This window comes from Ursus americanus, chromosome 5, assembly GCF_024610735.1.
Source record: "Ursus americanus isolate L20-20 chromosome 5, mUrsAme1.1.p, whole genome shotgun sequence".
NCBI lineage: Eukaryota > Metazoa > Chordata > Mammalia > Carnivora > Ursidae > Ursus > Ursus americanus.
Genome location: NC_142131.1, coordinates 56,669,045 through 56,689,383, shown reverse-complemented (window position 1 = coordinate 56,689,383; position 20,339 = coordinate 56,669,045). Strand labels below are relative to the sequence as shown.

Below are 20,339 nucleotides of genomic sequence, written 5' to 3'. Positions count from 1 at the left end.
TTTTGCCTTCGCTTACTCTCATAGAGATCATAAATGATTGTTGGCAAAGAGAAGCTCTCCTAAGAACTGATAAACCTAGTAAGCTACCAACCTGAGGCTCAAGTCTTCGTTCTTTAAGGACCTCGGGAGACCTCTTGGTTATCTTCGGCAGCGTAAGGCCCTCTAGTGGTAGCTTCTGTCTGCAGGCTGCTGGGCGTTTGCTGTAAGGTAGCGGGTATTCTTGATTGTACCTTATACAGCCTCTTTGGTTTCCTCGTACTGCTGTGTTAAGGTGAGTCTTGTAACGCTCGTCTTTGTAGGTGTTCATCTGTACTACGTTGGTGGCGAGGTGTACGCAGAGTGCCTCAGTGACAGCAGCATATTTGTTCAGAGTAGGAACTGCAACTTTCATCACGGCTTTCACCCTACCACGGTCTGTAAGATTCCCAGCAGTTGCAGCCTCAAAATTTTTAACAACCAGGAGTTTGCTCAGCTTCTGGCTCAGTCTGTCAACCATGGGTTTGAGGCCGTGTATGAGCTCACCAAAATGTGTACCATTCGAATGAGTTTTGTCAAGGTGAGTGGGTTGTAACCTGTAGCTTAATTAGAGTTACTGTAAATATGTATATTATATTTCTCTAGGTTATGATTTTAAAATGTCTTTGTGAAATGAAAGTCGTTACTTACTTTTGACCTGACTTTTAATAGGCTTTTAAATGATATTCTTGAATTTCAAGCTTTAAAACCACACGATAGGTCTAAGTTTTAATTTTATAATCCAGACATTATAAAATGCATGATACTGATACTGATTTTGATATTGAATAGGGGCTGAGTTTATAAAGAGCTTCTGTTAAAGACTGAATTGCTAGAAAGCATTTAATATTAAAATTGCTTCTGAAGTTCCTTAGCTTCAGCACTTTCAATTATTATTAGATCCCCCTGGAGTGACTTAAAAAATTCTTTAGAAGACTAAAATTATCTTCCTTTCATTTAACCTCTGTTATTAAGGATTTGCAAAGTTGAAAGAACTTTTCAAATTTATCATTTGCTCTTGGCCTGATTTTACTGGCCTTCCGAAGATGATGGTTTGTGGGTAAAATTAGGGAAGAATTTTAGTGACACATGTAAGCATCCTGTACTCAGTCCATTTGGTCCTTAAGGATTTAACCAAAGAAGAACAATTGTGAGATGCTTTGAGTGGGCTTTTTCTTCTTGGCATTCAGACCTGCAGCAGTGTTGCTTTGCTGCTTTGCTGTCGGTCTTTTCTGTACATCAGCTTATCAGTAGCCCCAAAGGCATTCCCCTCCGTAGAAACATAACTTTTTTTTTTTTTTTAAAGATTTTATTTATTTGTTTGAGAGAGAGAGAGTATGGGAGGGGGGAGCAGAGGGAGAGTGAGAAGCAGACTTCCTGCCGAGCAGGGAGCCTGACTATGTGGGGGATGCAGGGCAGGGATGCAGGGCCCAGTCCCAGGACTCTTACCAACTGTGCCACCCAAGTGCCCCAGAGATATAACTTATATGTTTAATCTCTACTCCCCCATCTCCTCCCCTCCGAAGCCTAATTTTTCTGGGCCAACACTACCATAAGCTGTAAAGCAGAGAGCTTGATGAATCCAGGCAAATAAAAGTGAAAAAAATTCTATTAAAATCTTTATCTAGAATTTTAGGCTAAAGCGTTCCAGCTTAATTCATCTCAGCTACTTTAATTACAGTTGCATGCATTGATCAGATCTACGGTGTCTTACGTGATAGTTAAAAAAATCCCAAACCTCAAAACCCAAAACTTTTTCATACCAAAATCTGATGTGAACTTATATAAGGCTGTTGTGGGTTTTATTTATCCCATTAAGTGAGAATGTATCTCACTGCAGAAATAATAGTGTTTTCATTATGAGATATTGTACTGTATTAACTTTCTAAACTTCAGAAAGAAAAAGAATTCTGAAACATACCATGCTCCAAGGGTTTCTATTAAGGGAATCCTATCTCTTTCAGCACTACTGCTTTTAATTCCATGGTGAATCCTGAGATTGGTTTTGTGGTCTCCACTGTTAAAGTATTTTTTTGTTAGTATGTTAAAATTGTTTTAGGCTGGTTGACAGTTTAAAGAGGGATTTGCTATGACATCTTTTCCTTTTCTTAGGGCTGGGGAGCCGAGTACCACCGGCAGGATGTCACCAGCACCCCGTGTTGGATTGAGATTCATCTTCATGGGCCTCTTCAGTGGCTGGATAAAGTCCTGACTCAGATGGGCTCCCCTCTGAACCCCATATCTTCCGTCTCATAGTGCAGAAGTAGTCCTTTCGATTATATTATTAGTGGACTTGTTTTAATTTTAGGGAAACTTTCAGTACAGATACTGTGAGCTTACATGGAAAACAGATATTACAGCTTATTTTTTTTTCTACATAATTGTGACCAATACATTTGTATTTTGTGATGAATCTACATTTGTTTGTTATTCATGTTCATGTGATTAACTCTCAGAAGTGTTGTAAGAAATACAAAGTAAGTGTTGTACCCAGTTCACAAGTTTAGCATTGATCTTAAACTGGGTCATAATTTTGTCTTCTTGTCCCACCCAACTTGTTATTCAGTTTTTTAAAAGTAATACATCACATGATGACAAATTATAATAGGTATGCCATGAAAAGTCTTCCCTTTTCCTTTTAACCCTACAGACGCTCTACTTTTACCAGTTTCTTTGTCCTACCAGTGTGGAGAACATGTAATTCATTGTTTTGTAAAAGCATATGGTAGGGGCCGAAAAGAAACTATAAAAAAAACAACCCGCCCTTTTTTTTTTTGAAGGAACACTATGCACTGCTCTAACCAGTTGTGTTCAGTAAAAGCAAAGTGATGGTTTTCTAGGTGATGTCATAAAATTTACATTTAATACAGCTAAATGTTTGTCAGTCTGTTGTAACTTCACTCATTATATCTTTTGTAAAACATTTCCTTTTTTAAAAAAAAAATTATTGTAAACAACAGATGTCCAGTATATGTCATTCACTCAGAATCTGTCATAAGTACTGCTTTATAGCTAGTGACAGTGCACGCACAGCCTTGTTCAGCTTTGCTGCTTTTGGCCAGTGTTGCGGGAACTCTAGTTTGGACATGCATTAATCTTTTACTTTGCACTTTGATGGGTGACAGTTTTTAGTGTAACCTTTTGTGAAACACACTCAAGTGACTTGGGCTTGGATGCTCATCCTTACTTCCTTGGTCCCCTTTTGTATTAACAGACACTGCAGTTTATAGATTTCAGTTGTAGGAGGTTATACTTTTTCTAGCATTTGTTGTATTTTCTACCTAGGTTATAAGACTGTTATTCTGTAGCTCCAACTTCAGGTGCCTTTTTAATTCCCTACCGCTTTATGGGCGTTACTTATGTTGGAAAGTCATATACTTAATCCCGTTGATCTTAGTGGCGTCAGTTGCCCTGAGCAAGGAAAGGACCTGTGTACTGTAGCCAGAAGAGCCTCTTCAGTCTGGCCCCCAGTTGAGGCTGCTAGTCTGGTATTTGAATGAATAAGCAGTGGTTGTGGAGATAGTTGACTTTAAAATATTCACATATCAAAGACGGCAGACTGTTCTGTCAGTTACTGCATGCTGGTTTTTTTCGGGTTTTTTGCACCTCTGTGGATGCTCGTCTCCCAGAACACAGTCCTCAAGAGAGGAAAGACATGAGCCCTCAGAAATACCCATTCAATCTAGTTATGCTTGAAGTCTCTGGGTGAAGAATTTTTGACCTCTTTTCCTAGAGAGCAAATGACACTTTGTTATGGCATGAGAACAGAGCCGTTATTTTGGGGGAAAAATAAAAGACCTAATTTACCTATCGGAGAAAGCTATTTTCTGGTGCCTTTTGAAAATACATGGAGCCATGTCAGTCTTCTATTTAAAATGTTAGTTTGGCTTGACTTTCTACTTTGCCCTTTCTGCTTTTCAAAGAAAAAAAATGCATTTTTTTGAGGAAAGGAGAATGCAGTTCGTTTTGTTTTCTGTGCCATTATTTATTGCTTTTACAAAGTGCAGCCAGTGGATGGCTTTAGTTCTTTCAGGTGAGGAACCCTATGTGTTTCAGCTCGCAGTCCTTTGCTGGGTAAAAGGATACTTTCTGACCGTCACCTGAGCCTTAAACATAAGTTTTACATGACATGCATTCTTCGTCTTCCAGAGTTGTGTCAGCCACATGAAAGAGGATTATTTGCTTTGTGTTCGAACCTAGCTACTTACAGTATTCTTTTACTTACCAGGCTTATGGCACAATCTTTGGGACAAATTTATAGGAGAAAAAACCACCCGGGTTGAATGACAGATGCATGTAATCAACTTCAGTGGGCTTGAACTGGTGGAAACTATTGAATTGTTTTATTGATGTTTTCAGTTGAGTTAATTAAAAATTGTTTTTATTCATGTTACAGCCTTTAGAGTTGGCAGGGTTTTATGTTATTGGCCTTTTCTGTGTTTTCCCTAAGGAATTTTATCTCATGAAGGGCAGTACTGAAGATCATAACTGTTAAGAGTTTCATGGAAAAGTATAAGCCTGTTGTATTTCCTTAAAGTGATTAACTCTGCATCTGTGGATTTTAAGTGAAAATTGTGTTCAGTGTAGCTGCTTCTCTAATTCCCGAGGGTGCCCAAAATGCATGGACGGGAAATAAAAATTGCCAGTGACCAATGAGAAGAAGACACTTCTGAAAGAAACCTTTTCAGAAAACTACAGTATAAAATTTTTATTTAATCTCTAGAATGGTTTATAGTCAAATTTATGGAAACATCAACACCACTGGAACAATCACGTTTTATAGCTTGTACAAGATATTAACATATGTGAGCTGAAAAGACTAGAGTCTGGAAATAATAAAATGACAGCCGGTTTGGTAAATGCAAAAAGAGAAATAGAATCAAAATTAATCTGAGTAATGAATTAATGCCACAGAAAGATGATTGGGGGAAAATTAAGAGTTGCGTTTGATCAGCATCTCTACATAACAAAGTATTATGGTCTTTTCAGTATTGCTTGGCTTCAGTTATGGAATGTCAACCAGTAGGCATGTTACTGATCTGCCGAAGCTAACACTTACTCTTTAGAGATTAAAGCAGACATCAATCAAAATGTTAGGTCATATATATCAGAATATAAATCATTTTTCACATTTTATTGTTATATAAGGGAACCGTGGTAATAGAGTTGGCTGGGTTTCTGAGTTGAAATCCACAGTAAGATTACTAGGTAGTTCCGTGAGCTGTATACCTCATAGTACAGAAAGAGGCTGTAGCGCCTTTATACTTTCCATAACATTTGAGAGTAAAATATCCTTTAAGATATAAAATGATCAATAAGTGTTAAGATCTGAAATCTCTTGTCAAGATGAGAACTGGGGCTCACATGTATAAAGCCCTCAAGGGTACCTCCTGTAGTAGTATTCTGGTGAAGGAGGAGGTTTATACAAAAAAGAAAATCCTACCAATAGCAGAGAACCTCCCAAAAGTCTGATAGTACCTGTTTAAGTACCGTCTTTCTGTTACAGAGAGCATCTAATACATCAGCTTAGATCCATTTCTTTGTATTCTCTATAGTTGTTCGCTCAGCATTACTTTGCATTGTTACCACTTTCCCACTTAAAATATATTAAAATCTTTCGTACTTACTGAAGAAGGAAGGCTCTTCTGATAATTTTGAATTCACCTTCCAGCGATGACTTCAGTTTTGGATCTGTTAACTTTTAAGAGGGTCTGAGCCCCTTCTTTGTCTTATTAGTTAAATCCTCACTCACTCTCAGATAGGAATATGAGTATGTGTCCTCATTATACCAATGAGCTAGATAAGCAAGGATCTTTTAAAGAGGTAGCATGGTGGTTTCGGCATGTTTGGTGATTTTTATGGGAGGGAGGTTTCCTAAACATTGGTTTATGGGTGGTCTCTTGAGATACTAACTAGGGCAGCTTTATGGGGGTGATCTCAGGTTGGAGGCCTGTTTCCTCCAGAGCGCAGCCATTTTCCTTGATACAGGTGGGATTTGGGGCAGGTTTTCTTCTCACAGAGGATACATGTATGGAAAGTGACAATTCAAGGCATTTCTTCTGCGTCGACAGTTGTGCCTGCTGGACAGTTCTTTGGAATTCACTGGATTACAGTTTAGCATTTCCTGATTACAAGAGGTAACAGTATTTATCAAGCCTTTGTTATATTGGATGATTCATAATAGAAATATATCTTCTAAAATACAACTGTGTTATAACTGAAGTGTTAACCTGAAATTGGATGGTTTACAAAAACCAATAGGAGGGATTTTACATAGCAAAAAAAAAAAAAATTGTTTTTTAAGTAAGAACTTATGATATAATACTTGCTGGTAGCAGTTGCTGTAGAACAAGTGATGGGATGTTTTGGCGAAAAGATCCAAGAACAGGAGTCTTCTGTCATTCAAGGCAGAGCGAAAAAGGGGTGTGCGGTTCTTGTCCAGATAACTCAATTCTGAGAATTCTTGCGATCATCATAAACCGTTGTCCTTTAAGGATTCATTTGAAGATGGTGTTCTTAAAAAGTTCAAAATATTGTGTACAGGTAGGTTCTTTTCCTTCATTAATAAGTAGCACCTTATTGATACTAGCTGGTATTAACTATAATAAAACTACAGTGAGGCCAAACAATTCCACGTGGGTTCCTTATAAAAGAAGAAATTTTTTAGAATCAGATTTTCCCTTCTCATATCATTGGAGATGATGTTGCTTTGATTTATTCATGAAGTATTTTATGCGTAGGGACTCTTAAAGATAATAGTTGGGCAAGTGATTTTCTTCTTCATCCGGCGGGTTAAAATTGCATTTTGAAAATCACTTATTTTAAAATTGGGTAGGATTGTAATCAGGAAAACTGGATATTTGTATGTACCTGCCCATCTTAAAAAGGTATTTCATATGCAGATGAGAAAGAGCAAACCAATGGCTGCACTATAGATCTTCTATTTGTATTTGTTCTGCTTCTGTTTATGTTGTAGAAAATGAAATTCTAGCAACATGCTTCAATTCTGTTGCCTTTTTGATACTTATAAAAATGTATTAGGTTTTACTATATTGTGCTTTTCAAAGCCATAACTCTTAAGAACTTTGTTTTTGCATATTGTTTGCTAATACTTTATTTTAATAAATCTCAAAACCTGCTCAGTTTGTGTGTGGGTTTTTTTGTTTTTTGTTTTTGTTTTGTACTCTCTTTTGGTTTAACGTGTTTCAGTGATTGCAGTTACGAAAAAGGATGAGATGACCAGTTGCTGTGACTGGCTGTGTTATCTGTGCGTGCGCGGGCAACGGAAAGTGGATATACCATCCATGCCTTCCACTCAGCAGGAGATTTGCTCAGAATGATCAGTGTTTTTCCATTCTGTTTGTAAGAGAGTTGATGTATTATTCTTTGTTGTTGAGTTTAATTTAGTTGTGTTTTGAAGGAGTAGATCTAGTCTGGGGTATTTTTGCTTAAACACTGATTTCTCTCGGTCTGTCTGTAAATGGGTGGTGTCGACCGGATGGTTAAGAGAGAGAGTAGCTCTTAGCAGAACTGGCTCTGGGTTCTGCCTGCCTCCGCGAGGGTGCTGGGCCTCACAGCTCTCTTAGCTCTGTGCCCTTCCCTTTGGCAAGTTGCTTAACTTCTCTGTACGTCAGTTTCCAGTCTACTTCAGGGTATTTTGGGGAAGATTAGATAAAAGTCATACAAATAAAGTACTTAGGGTAGTGCCTGGCACACAAGAACTCGTTTTTATTCTTACTGTCTCTTGCATTTCTTCTGCTTCTTTGAGAGGAATTATTTTTGATGCTGCTTGACTTTAGGAGAAATGCCCTCGATTAGTTTTCTTTATTTTCTCCTTTAAAAAAATTTTCTTTAAGTCACAGATTAGTTTTATCAGCCCCACCAATTACATGCTTTTACCACTGCTGTGTTGTATATGGGAGAAATGCAAACTCATTCTCATTAGGAAGGGATGGTGTAAATCTATGTGCTCCCTGCTAGAAAAGGAGGAAGACCCAAACTAAATATTTTAACCGAAAAGAATAAGTGTAAAAACTCTAATTATTCTTTTTGGAGACAAGACTTCAAGACTTTCTGCCAATCAGTTCCTTCTTAGGCCTTTTTATTTTAAGCGTAAGGTATTCAGTAGTGGCTTCAGGGGCTGTTTTATTTTATTTATTTATTTTTTTAAAGATTTTATTTATTTATTTGACAGAGTGGGAACACAGGCGGGGGGCGGGGGTGCGAGAGGAAGAAGCAGGCTCCCAGTGGAGGAGCCTGATGTGGGGCTCAATCCCAGAACGCCGGGATCATGCCCTGAGCCGTGGCAGACGCTTAACGACTGAGCCATCCAGGCGCCCCCAGCTCAGGTTTTATACATACTTATAAGAAGGCTGTCAGCAGGCTAGGGCACACTTTTAAGAAAGGACATCTGGAGAGCTCTGTAGTATATATGCTTCAAAGCAGGAAGTATTTTTTTTTTAAAGTTCCTCCATTTAACATGTTAAATATTACTGTGTTTTTGTTGAATTTGTAAGCCTATCGTTAATACAGACTTGATTTAAAAAAAAAGGTGTGTCTTCTGATGTAAATCACTTTGTGATTGTAGTTAAAGAAAGGAGGATGAGACTATAGGGAAAGTATAGGAAGAGTTGGTAGCTTCCTTAACCATCCTTGTCTTCAATTATGTGGGATGAATGGGGGAAGGGGCGTTTAGACTCGTATTACCCATATCGTATCAAGTGGCTATGTGTAAAAGTTCGGCGAGAGGCAGCTCCTGGGGCAGTGTTTTGATGTTTGGGGATGGATTTTGAAAGCATCCTTATACTTTTGTTTTAATCTGTTACTCCCTTCCCTATCCAGTAAAAATCTCACATGTTATTTCATTGTAAGGAATACTTTTATCTGAGCTAAATGCCGAGAATTCTAATAGTACAGAAAAGGATAAACGAAAAAACTCCAAGCCACTAGCTAACCATTAAACATTTCCGTGTGTAGCGTGTGTTCCCTTCTAACCTGGTGGGGGAGTTGCTCTGCATTAGTCCTTTCCTTTCTTTGACCAAAATTTAGCTGATTAGTAGGAGTGGAACTATAGCTTCTTTTTTGAAAGCACTCAGAGAAATTGGTTCCAAGTGTTTCTTGGATTTTATATACCCGAGAGAACGTTGTCCTCTCTTCAGTATCTTCTTTTGTCAAATGGCAGACTTTCCAAAATGTACAACATCAAGCCTAGCTATCCAGCTATTTTAGTGAGATTGCTGAAGTGACAAAGCCGATTGGGATTAATCCGAGAAGGCTTTCAGAAAGAAGGAAAAAAAGACCTTGGAAATGAAGGAGAAGGGAAAAGGTTTTCATTCTTTATGGCATTTATCCCCACCTGACGTACTATAGGTTTTCTTTCTTTACCCCATTTACTGACAGTCTCACCTCATGGGAATGTAAGGTCTCTGAGGCCAGACCCGTGTTCCCAATGCTAGAGCAGTTCTTGATAAATTGTCAGCACTCCAGTATTTGTGGAATGAATGAGACGACAGAAGTCAGATGGGATTTGTTTTTATACTAGAACTCATCTTTTGAGTTCTGTAATATGGTAGTTCTTAGTTGGATGGTTTATAGCTCAGCGCTTTAAATATTAGATCTCTTTATTGCATGCCTTATCGGAGAAGGGGAGACTAAGAAGTTAGGAGACCAGTATCTGTTCTTTCTCCTTGAACTTTTATTTATTTATTTATTTATTTATTTTTATTTTATTTTATTTATTTATTTATTTGACAGAGAGAGACAGCCAGCGAGAGAGGGAACACAGCAGGGGAGTGGGAGAGGAAGAAGCAGGCTTCCAGCAGAGGAGCCTGATGTGGGGCTCGATCCCAGAACGCCGGGATCACGCCCTGAGCCGAAGGCAGATGCTTAACGACTGCGCTACCCAGGCGCCCCTCTCCTTGAACTTTTAGATCTTTACCTTGAAGTTATCGGGTTCCTGGAATTGTTGGTTAGAAGACCTACAAAATTGACAGCTTTAGCCTATTGGTGTTTAATATTTTCCTCAGAGAAAGTCAAAGGGCACAGTTTACTTGATGTATTTGACCGAAAAAGAACCAAAAAGTGCTTATTCATAGCTTGCAGGGGTGGTGGTGTTAAGAGCCCTGCAGTCAGTTTGACTTTAGCACCCCGGTTTTCGATCTCACCGTAGCATCCCCAGTTGTGCATGAGAGCCTTTAACTGAACATCCGGGTAGGGCACCACTCGTGGCGCCTTTGAGAGACAGAGCGTAGTGACTGCGTTTGTGCTTCCAAATACAAGATGAATTCTGCCGAAGAGTGTGTGTGGGATTGTTGTGGGTAAAAACACAGAGGAGTTTGAAGGGCTATCCCAATGTTTGTTAAGAAGATTAATAGTCGACATTCCCTGATTGCTTTCTCTTCACATAGAATTCTTTACATTTTGCAAAATTTGCTTTAGCCTACTTAGTGATAGCAGCGAGCGGGAAGGTGGTGAATGCAAACACAAACTAGTTACGTACAAATGGGAGGACAGGTGCTTTGCTTTCCTTGTCTGTGTAAGAAACTGCTCGAATCTGCCCAGTAGCCACCCTCCCCTTCCTTAATTACACAACACGTAGGTGCAGCTGCACACCACGCTTCCCAGCCTCCCTTTCCCTAGATAATGGTCTTGTGACTAAGGATAGGGGCAGAAACAGGTACCATTTGGCATAATGCTCCAAAGAGGAAGGTCCTTGCCCCTGCCCCTTCCCAACAGCTGGAGTGCAACTATGGCGGCAGGAACTGGAGTAGCCGCTTGGACATGGACGTGGAAGGCCGGGGATGAGGATGACAAAGCTCTGCTACTCCGGGAAGGTGATGTGAAACAGGAGCTCGGCAGCGGGGAGTGTTCTTTGTTAGGACAGTTCAGACTCATTCCCTCACTCTTGCCCGCTCTTCCCTGAGTGCTTTTACCCCAGGCTGAGCTTTGAGCTGTGGCAGGGCTGGCAGCTGGCCTTGTGGAAGGCAGAGCTAACAGCTGAGTGTTTTTGACCCCTGTCCATCTAGTTCGGGTTCTCCGATCAGTGTGGACGGTGGAGAAGCAGCAGAAGTGGAGAATGGAGACCTGAAGCAATAGACTCTGCTGCTGTTTTCTTGAATGTATTTTTTTTCTGGTGTGGAGCAGTATCCAGGTGGTTTGCTCGTTCGTTCAGCTAGTATTAGAAGTCAGGCATAGGGTGAAGGGAATAAAACAAAAGTTCTTTCCTTCAAGGATCTTCATTCTGGTTGATGGAGACACAGAACAAGAACAATAAAATATATAGGGTAGTAGGAAATTTTAAGGAGAAAATGTAGGAAAGGGAGTTTTGAAACATCCAGGGTTGGGGGAGGAAGATTGTTGAAGTTTTAGATCAAGGATCCAGGGAAAGTCGCATTGAGAAGAAAATCTTTGATCCAAATTCAGGAAGAGGTGAGGAAGTCAATGTGTGAAGCAGTGATTTAACTGCTTCTTAGTCAAGACAATCCAGAAAGCATGAATGATGCTGCAAAGATCTCTGCTTCCCTGAAGGAAGAAGCGTGATTCATGCAGTAATAGCTAAGTGTACAAACTTAAATTGCACGTTCTTTCGTCTCTGCAGGAGACACAGTAATAACTGAGGTGTTACATAGATGGAGACAGGAAATGTCAGTTGCTAACAACTTTGTGGATTACCACCTCCAGGAAAGTGGCCACTTGAAGGGCCAATCAATAAGGAGAGTTCAACTCAGTATTTTATCTGATACAAGTTTAGTTTAAGGCAGAAAATCAAAGGCAAAGCGTTCAGATGAAGAACCCACAGGCAAATTCACCTTAAGCCTCTAGCTCTGTCTTTCCACTCTATTTTCATTCAACCAAAACTCAGTGTCTCTTTCGTGTTTAACACTTGGCTAGGCATTGGGGAAGAAGCAGTGACCAGGGCGGATGTTGTCCCTGACCTCATACAACTTACAGGGTAGGAGGGGGAGAGGCATTAGGCTCTGAATTGCACAGTTATTTAATAGTTATGATAAGAGAGCTGACTGGGGGCTGTGGCCGAAGGGAACTGATCTCCTTTTGAGGAGGAGATCTGTCAGACCTGAAGGATGAGAAGGCACTAGCAAGATGCGGGAGGGGAGACAAATAGCTCAAGCAGGAGACCTTAGGGCTTGAAAGACCACCGTGACTGGAACTTTACATCAAAAACTAGGGTTGTACTGTATGGTGACTAACAGAATAAAAAAATATTATTAAAAAAGGCCACCGTGACTAGAGCCTGGGGTACGAAGGAATGTGAGGAGGTGAGGCTGGAGCGGTTGGTGGGGGCCACATGGTGCTGGGTCTTGAAGGCCAAGCTTAGGGCTTTGTTTTAAATCCAGAGGGCCAGGAAAAGCCATCGGAGTATAAGCTGGAGCTGGAACCACGTACTGGGCTCGGAGGTTGCTTTGGAGAGAGGCAGAAGTGAATGTCGGGCTTGGAATCCAGGTGGTAGAGCTGGAGAGGCGTAGATGCGGTGGAGTGGTGTCTGGAAGGTGATGGATTGCATGTGGGAGGATGAAGAGTTTGGGGTCAAGAACGACCACCGCGGCTTTGACTTTGGGCCACCAGATGCTGGTGCAATACTGAGTGGGTGGAGACTGGAGGAAGATGTGCTGTTTATCGAAAGGTGATGATTCTCAGACATGCGGAGTCTGAGGTTCCCCAGGAGCTGTCCAAGTGGAGATACCGAGTGGGCCCAGGGATAAGGTCAGGAGCGAGTCATTTGAAAAGCCCCTGAAGCCATGAGAGTGGATGAGCTGGTTTACTGAGACTGTGCAGAGAGAGAAAAAACCCAGGACAGCTGCCCTCCAACCCTGGGCGGGACTGCCGGAAAGGGACAGGCTTAGGGACTGCAAGTCCTTGGGGGGAGCAGTTACGTTAGTGCTGCTGCAAACACCTGGCACGGTCCTCCTCGTTAGCAATAGGGAGGGCTCCCATCCAGAGCGCTTACTGTGTGACACGCGTGAGCCAAGCACATCACCTGCCGTGGCTCACACCATGTTGAGAACCCCGTGAGCCAGGTGCTCGCCATTTCACAGGTGAGCAAAGTGAGGCTCCCAGAAATCCAGGAACACAGTCAAGGTGTAGCGTGGGTGGCCCAGGTCAGATTCCCACCTAGGGGCAGGACTGAGGCTCTCAGTCCCTACACTCTGCTGCTTCTTCCTGGTTCCTGGCTTCTGCAGCCACCTTCCCTGATTTCCACCCTCCCACCCCCCCGAGTCCCCATCAGGGAGGTGTGCTCGGCCCCCTTGCCTGCTCCCAGTGGCTGGTTATGGCGGAGCAGCCCCATTGCCTGTGTCGTGGGTCCTGTTCTTACTTTTAGCCTGCCCTGTCCAGCTCACTCCAGAGGCGGCTTCAAGGGTTCATGGGATTGTTGGAAGAGCAAAGGACAGAAGGATATGTGTGTATGGACCTACCTCCCTGCTTCCCCCATCTACGTGTCCATTTGCCACATTGTACTCCACTGACCCTGCCCGTCAGGAGAGGGTAGACATGAACTCAGCCACATCCCTGCTTTCCAGGGAAGAATCTGGGGCTAGGGTCCAACATGAAAAAGGCCTGTTACTGCTCAACTAGTCTGACACTGGCCTAGAGAGAGAATGAAAGTATTTGGGGTCACAGTGCTGGCAAAAGCAGCGCCCCAGTCTAGTTCTTCTCACGGACCCCGCCTGGTTCCTAGAGTCCATCTCTGCGTAGGCCCTGTTACCTAAGAGTTTATTTCAAAAGGAACTGTGTTTTTGAAGTGGCCAAGCCATTGGCTCAGGTGGCTGAAGCGGCTGCAAGCCTGCAGACACACAGAGATGCTTTCCAGGCTGGCTCCATCTTACCACTGCTCAAGTTCCACCTCCTGAGGCCTTGGGCCAGTATGGTACCAAGGGATCTCAAAAGCCTCCTGTATCACTCGGGCTCTGGCTGATTCTGGCCCAGGAACCACAGGTGACCTCTGAGCCAGTCATATTTCCCCCTGCAGGGCCCAGCCTTTGCATTGGTTTCTGGTCACCGGAGACTGAGCCCTAGTGACAGCACGTACTGTTTGGGGGTCAGCTTCGCCTTTCCGCACGGCCGCCTCCAGCCTGAGGCTCAGAGTAAGAGCTAACGTTTGGGGGCTAGCGAGCCAGCATGTTACATTTGTTACCACGTTTCCAACCTGTAGAGCTGGGTGACAGAATACCCATTTCACAGATGAGGAAGCAGCCTGGAGTCACATAGCCAGTGAGCGGCCATTTAAAGCCGTCCGACTCCAGAGCTTGTGCCTTTAGAGCTGCCTGTCGGGAGATGTGCACAAGGGGTAGTCTGTCTCTTCATAGTCTCCTACTCCTCTCAGCCCCCAGATCAAGGCCGAAAAAGGGTCCCCCTTATCAGCAGTGTGCTATTTCTTTACGCCGGCCAGGGGGCCTCGTATTTCCTTACATTTGTGTCATTTCATCTTCTCTGCAGCCAAGGGTCATGCAGATGAGTGGGGTGACCGTTAGGACAAGCTGGAGAGGTTTGGCTACGTTTCCGAAGACCCAACTAAAATGTTCTGTGAGGTCTTCATAGAATGAGCACCATTAGCACGGAACGAACACCGTCAGTGTTAGCTTTCCAAGACCTGGTTAATCAAGCCCAACGTGAGCCCTTGTCTCCTGCTCATTGGTCCTGCTTCCTGGGATAGGCGCCAGGAGGGAATCTCGGGCGCTCGCTAGCTGAGGGGAAACAGCGCTGGGGAGCCCTGGCCTAAGACTCCATCCAGCCCCAGCAAATCCCTCCCCTTCCCCCTTGGCTGGGGTCCTTAGGCAACCCTTATTAAAGGTTTGCCGAATCCTGTGTCTGTCTGCATTTGCCCTGATGCAACATCCTAGCGTCTTCAGATTCTCAAACCCCGAGTGACCCTCAGGTGGTTTAGCACTCCTGAATTAGATAAACTACCACATCTTTTTTTAGTCACACATTCTCTAAGCTCTAGTGCCCTACTGAGCCAGGTAACTCCTGAAACTATTTTAAACCCCCCTAAAGTAGACTCCCTAGAATTAGGTTAACTTTGAAAATGGTCAAGGTTATCACAAATCTTTCTGTTTATTCTCTCTCAGCTTCTCTTCAATCACCCCTCATAGCTGGCTTTATTCACACACTGCTTTCTCCCCTGTGCTCTCCCGAGCCGGCTTCTGCCTACTTTGGGAAGAAAAGCTGAGCAGCTGATCCCATCTCTGGACCCAGGTCCTTCCATCACCAGATGGTTCTGGCCCAGAACTGGCTCTTGGTAGGGCTCAGGCCCAAGCGTCTCTGACAGCGAGCGAGAGGACCGGGTGGAAGGAAGCGCCTGTAGGAAGGTCTCCATGGAGCCTTCACAGGGAATGTATTTTAGCAGATGAGGCAGCAGTTCCTCTTTGAGACCAGCTCTGAAAACACTTCCCCAGAACAACTGACTGACTGAGGCTGGGGAAAAGCTGGAGAGGAGGAAGTAGCATTAAAACTGACCTGGGTCAAGGCCAAGTAGGAGGCGGATTGCGCTTGAGGGTCGCTGCACCCGCTCGCCAGGCCCTAATCCCCTTTTCCAAAGTGGCGCAACCAAAGACCAGAGCGTTCTCAGCACTGGGTCTAATTCGGTGAGGTTTTATTGTAGAGTGCGGGACGCGGATCCCCGACCACCGTGCGTTGCAGGTGCGACCCTGTCCTCTAGACCAGCTTCCCCTCTGCCCGTGCCCACAGAGAAATCAGAGCCCTTGGACCCGGGCGGGACCTACTGAAACTCGGCATCCCCTCGCTTCCCCCGGGCGACGCAGCCCCAAAAAGGCATCTTTTCCAAGTCCGGCTGAGTTCACGCTCGGATTGGGGGGGGGAGGGGTCCTCGGTGCCAAAGAGAGGAAGAGGCGGCAGTAGCCGCGGGAAGACAGCCGCGGGGCCAGGGAGTCCGGACAGGCAGCTCCCGGCTAGTTGCGCCCTAGCCGAGCCGTGCCTGCCCCTTCCTTGTGCAAAGCAGGGCAGTCGGCAGGCTCCTGCGTCCTGGCTGGCTCGCCGTCTTTCAGGAAGGTAGCCGGGCTAGACCCGCTGTCCGGAGGGAAGAAAGACTCCGCTAGGGGATCGGAACCCTGGTAGCCCGCGGCCGCTAGGATCACGCCCCTGCGCAGCCTGCGAACGCCTCCCGCTCCCTTTACGCCCCGGTGGCCGCTCGAGGTCGCAAAAGGTCTTTGGGTCAGGGCGCGGCTTTCCCCGGGGCCAGCGACCCCGGCCGTCCGGCTCGCCCGGCCCAGCTCCTCCCGGCGGCCGCCGGTGAGACGGGGACACTGCGGCTGCCGGCCCTGGCTCCCCCCGCCGCTACACCGGCCGCGACTTCCAGGGCGCGCGGGCGTCGCGCAGCGAACGGTCGTGGGGCAGCGCGGCGAAGGCCGAGTGGCGCAGCTGGCAGCCGATGAAGAGGACGACGAGCGCCACGGACAGCAGCAGCAGGAAGAAGAGCAGCAGGTAGGTGGGCAGGTCGGGCTTTGTGGCCGCGCCGTCCCTCATGCCGCGCGCCGTGGCCAGCTCCAGCGGCAAAGCGCCCTCTGCCTTGACCGTGGCTGCCAGGGCCAGCGCGCCGCCTCCAGCCGCCTCGGGGCCGGCCGTGGCGTTGAACACGTCTCCGTACATGGCCCGCGGGGCAGCCGACCCCGGTCGGACCGCCTCACTTGGTGTCGCGCCGACCAGCGCCGCCGGGCGCCTCCATGGCGCGCTCCTCCCGCCCTGCTGCGCGCACCTGACCCGGAGCCGGTGCCTTCGGGTCAGCCCGGGCCGCGCCGCTCCCTCGCCTCCGCGCTCAGCTGCGGTCCCCGCGGGGCGGCGGGCCCCGGGGCTCCGAGCTGGACGGCCCTGCGCCCTTGACCCTCGGGCTTTCCCTAGGTCCTGCCGTCGCCCCCCGCGGTGCCAATTACCCGGCTTTGGAGCCGCGCTCTGGGCTCCGGCCCCCAGCTCCGGTCAGCTCCGGGCTCGGGGCTCCCCTAGGCTGCAGCGGCGGCGAGAGGTGCCCGGCGAGTGTGGCCGCAGTTCGGGGTGACTGCTGAGCGCCCGGACGCCAGATGCACCGAGAGCGGGTGACGGGGAGTCCTCCTGCGCCGCCGTGGCCGCTGCGTCTCGGAGCAGGCAGTCCTGCAGCCGCGAGTCCCCGCTCAGACGCCTGGTGTGCGGCGAGCCTGTCCCCACTTGCTTTGGCTGCTGCGCTCCTGTCTTGAGCAGGAGACTGCGCTCCGAGGCGGCTCCGAGCGCGCTCAGGTCCCCAGCGGGGGGGTGGGGGGCGGGACTGACAGCGGCTGCCCCCAGGGAGCAGCTGCCAACCAATGGGGCGAGAGAGGACACACTGCGACTGCACTGGCCTGGCCTCACATCACTTAAGGCCAGAGGGACACACAGAGAGAGGGACGGAGGAAAAATAGGGTTACAGAAAGACTGATGGACAAAGAAATGGTTACAGACCTATGAAGAGAGACTAGGCAAAACAGAGACAGCAGACCAACTCAGAGGCAAGGCTCAGCAGGACGTGGACACCTGCTTCCATTCTTCTCCTTGATATTCTCCCTCCTAGCATAGCCAGGTTGGCGCGGAGCCCCACTGGCTGCTGGGTAGCGCAGGCAGGACACACTGCCTCCAGGGGGGTCGGGGGCAGTGGCAGAGGCACTCCCTGACAAGCTGGGACTGGTGCTGTGGCCTGAAGCTGCGTGTGCTCCCCCCACTGTGAGCTCACTCACTCAGCTCCCCTTGCCTGGTCTCTGCTGGCACAGGGGGCAGGAGCGGGTTGTGAGGGTGGTGATGGCCCACCTGACCTGCCAGCCCTGGCAAAGGCCAGGTGGCCAGAAGAGAGGTGAGCCGTCAATGGGACAGAGGGTTTCTCCTGGTCCAAATTCTTCCCTTCGTTTGAGAAACTGTCTAAGCCCCCCAGACTGGACTAAGAACTGCTGCCCCGGCTGCCAGAGCCCCTGCACCTCTTCGGAAGCACTGACCGCCCTGGACTATCACTGACTGGGCCAGAGCTGGGGGGCCGCGGGTGAGAAGCCCAGGGCAGGAAACTATGGAGGCCCTCGCTTTCGGGGTCCTGCACGTGCACAGTCGGAGCTGAGTGTACCTCCTTCCGCTTTGCACCCTAGATACCTCACCCCTCCCCGGAGTCTCAGTTCTGTGGCCCGGCCACTTGTCTGAGATCCCTACAGGGTCAGCCATGTTCATAGCTGTGTCTCTCACCCCGTCCTGAGGCGCAGTGCGTGGGGAGAGTTTGGTGAGCCCTGGCTGAGTGAACAGAAGGAAGAGATAAGGTAGTTCTTCCCCTTGCCCTGACCACACCTGGCCACAAGCCTAACATGACCAACTGAGGTGGGCAAGGCCAATCATGGCCAGAGGTCATTCCCACAAATCCCATCTCAGCCCGGGAGAAACACCTGTGCAACCTCTTTGTCTAACACCGACGTTAGGGTCCAAGACCTGACTCTCCAGAGTGTTCGACTGCTAGCCAAGTGAGGCCTCCGGCTCTGCAGGTCCTGGGTGGTACTTTCCTCTGGGTCCCACAGATGGGTGGAGGGGGCCCTCCCCAGGGAGATGGATGTGCGTGCATGGCGTGGACAGCAGGACCTGGCAGGAAGGAGCACGGCCTCCTCCACCCACCTTAGTTCTGGGGAGCTGCCCGAGGTGCTTCTAGGGCACAGGATGCTGAGCCCCGAGGCCTGGCTGATGCTTAGACCAATCCCTCATTTTCCTGGAGGGAAAGCTGGCTCTGAGAGGAGCAAGGCTTACGCATGTTAGCACAAGACAGCCACCACATTAAGAGTGATGCGGTGGCCATGGGAGGGGGCTGCTCGAATGGGGGGAGGTAGTCCTTTCTCTGAAGGCCTGACCTATTTTGGACGGCATTTTTCTCAGCCAGCAGGATCCCAGGGGACATTATGCGAAATCAGAGCAGGCTTCCTCCCAGACGCCTGGAGCCTGGGGGAGGGTCAGCACGCGGCCTGGATGGAAGAGATTTTGTTCAGGCGAAGACCCTGCCGTCGCGGTTCCCTGGGTCTTGGTGAGGCTAGAACGGTAGGGCTTGAATAGCTGGGGTTGGGATTTTGCCTGGGGTTTCCTCTTTGCTTTGAATGGGGAGTCACGTGGCCCTGCGCTCCCTACGTCATCTCTGCGCGACCCATGAGTTCAGGTAAGACCCTAGGTGAGGGCAGGAAGCCGGAGCGGCTCAGCTGGGCGGTCCTCAGTGGAGTCTGGGGCAGGCTCCAGACCTTTGGGCTCTAAAATGAGGGATTGTGGGAAGTGAATTCTGGTCATGCTCTGGAAACATGCCATAAGCATCAGGAAGTGGGCACGGAGCAGGGGAGCGTGCAAAGCTTTTGGTGTGGATGCAGGGTCCCTGCAGTGCCCTTGCTCGTGAATGGGGGAGGGGACATCTCTGAACCTGGGGTCCTTGGCGCGCTCACCCCTTCCCCGCAGCTGCTGCTCTTCAGCATCAGATTGCGTGTTGCGGAAGTGACCCATGCAAAGGCTTGTAGCCTGTGAGTGGCGGAGCTGAGGCTGGAACCTAGGCAGCCATGGCTCCAGAGGCCATGCCCTTCACCGTGACCATGACCGCGTCCACGGGCAGAGCTGCCACTCACGGGCTTCTTCCCACAGGCCAAGCTCCAGCCTGGGCTTCAGCGTGGTCTTTCTCCCCACGGGGACGTGGGAGCGAGGCACTGCTGGGTCCTCCCTCTCCCCAAGGAGGAAGCTGCAGCCTCTCGAAGTGGTGTCGCTTGCCGAGGCCCACACAGCTGGGTCCCGAGGCAAGGGAGCCCAGATCCCGCAGCCTGTGCTCGTCCGCCCCGTCTCCAGCTGCTGCTTCCCGGGAGACACCAGCCAGAGAGCGTGTGGTCCAGCTGCCTGGCATTTTGGTCAAGTTGGAGAAGGTATCTTGCCCTTTTTTGGGGGTCTTTTGGTCTCGAAGCGGGGAGGGCACTGTTTCTTTTCCGAAAGATATTCAGAGCCCTGGGAGGGCAGTCACGTTCCCCGAACGTCCCCGGGCGGGAAAGTAAACAAGGCCGGTGCTGAGTGAATGCAGAGATGAAGTTTACACAGCTTGTTACACAAGCCAGAGCGACCTTCCATTAAGGGAGCTTTGTGTACTCGTACATTTAAGTCTTGGAAAAGATTATAAAGGGGCTCGGAGTTGGCTTTGACAGGCAGGGGTCACGGGGCCAGGACCCCAGAGCGACCTCGTCCCCATTACGTGGTTGCCGAGCGACACGCGCTCCCTGCGCCCTGGCCTGTCTGTGGAGGGCCAGGCAGGCCAGACGAGGGTGCCTCTCCTGCCACGACTGGGCCATTTGGCAGCTGCTTAATGGAAA

General features: G+C 47.8%; 2 protein-coding genes across 4 annotated transcripts in view; one reads left to right on the top strand and one right to left on the bottom strand.

Annotated features, from left to right (window-relative positions):
• The window catches only part of SMAD5 (SMAD family member 5), a 54,193-nt gene extending 47,040 nt beyond the window's left edge, over positions 1-7,153 (top strand). For all 3 annotated transcript variants that reach the window (XM_045794636.2, XM_045794637.2, XM_045794639.2), the window contains 2 exons: positions 300-556; positions 2,128-7,153. In XM_045794636.2, coding sequence (XP_045650592.2) covers positions 300-556; positions 2,128-2,271 — 401 coding nt within the window. In that variant the 3' untranslated portion in view covers positions 2,272-7,153. The remainder of the gene's footprint in view (positions 1-299; positions 557-2,127) is intronic.
• Positions 7,154-15,607: 8,454 nt separating this feature from the next.
• SMIM32 (small integral membrane protein 32) lies at positions 15,608-16,946 on the bottom strand. Its single transcript, XM_045795078.2, has one exon. It carries the CDS (start codon positions 16,633-16,635, stop codon positions 16,324-16,326), a length of 312 nt encoding a protein of 103 aa, XP_045651034.1. The 5' UTR covers positions 16,636-16,946; the 3' UTR covers positions 15,608-16,323.
• Positions 16,947-20,339: the final 3,393 nt, after the last annotated feature.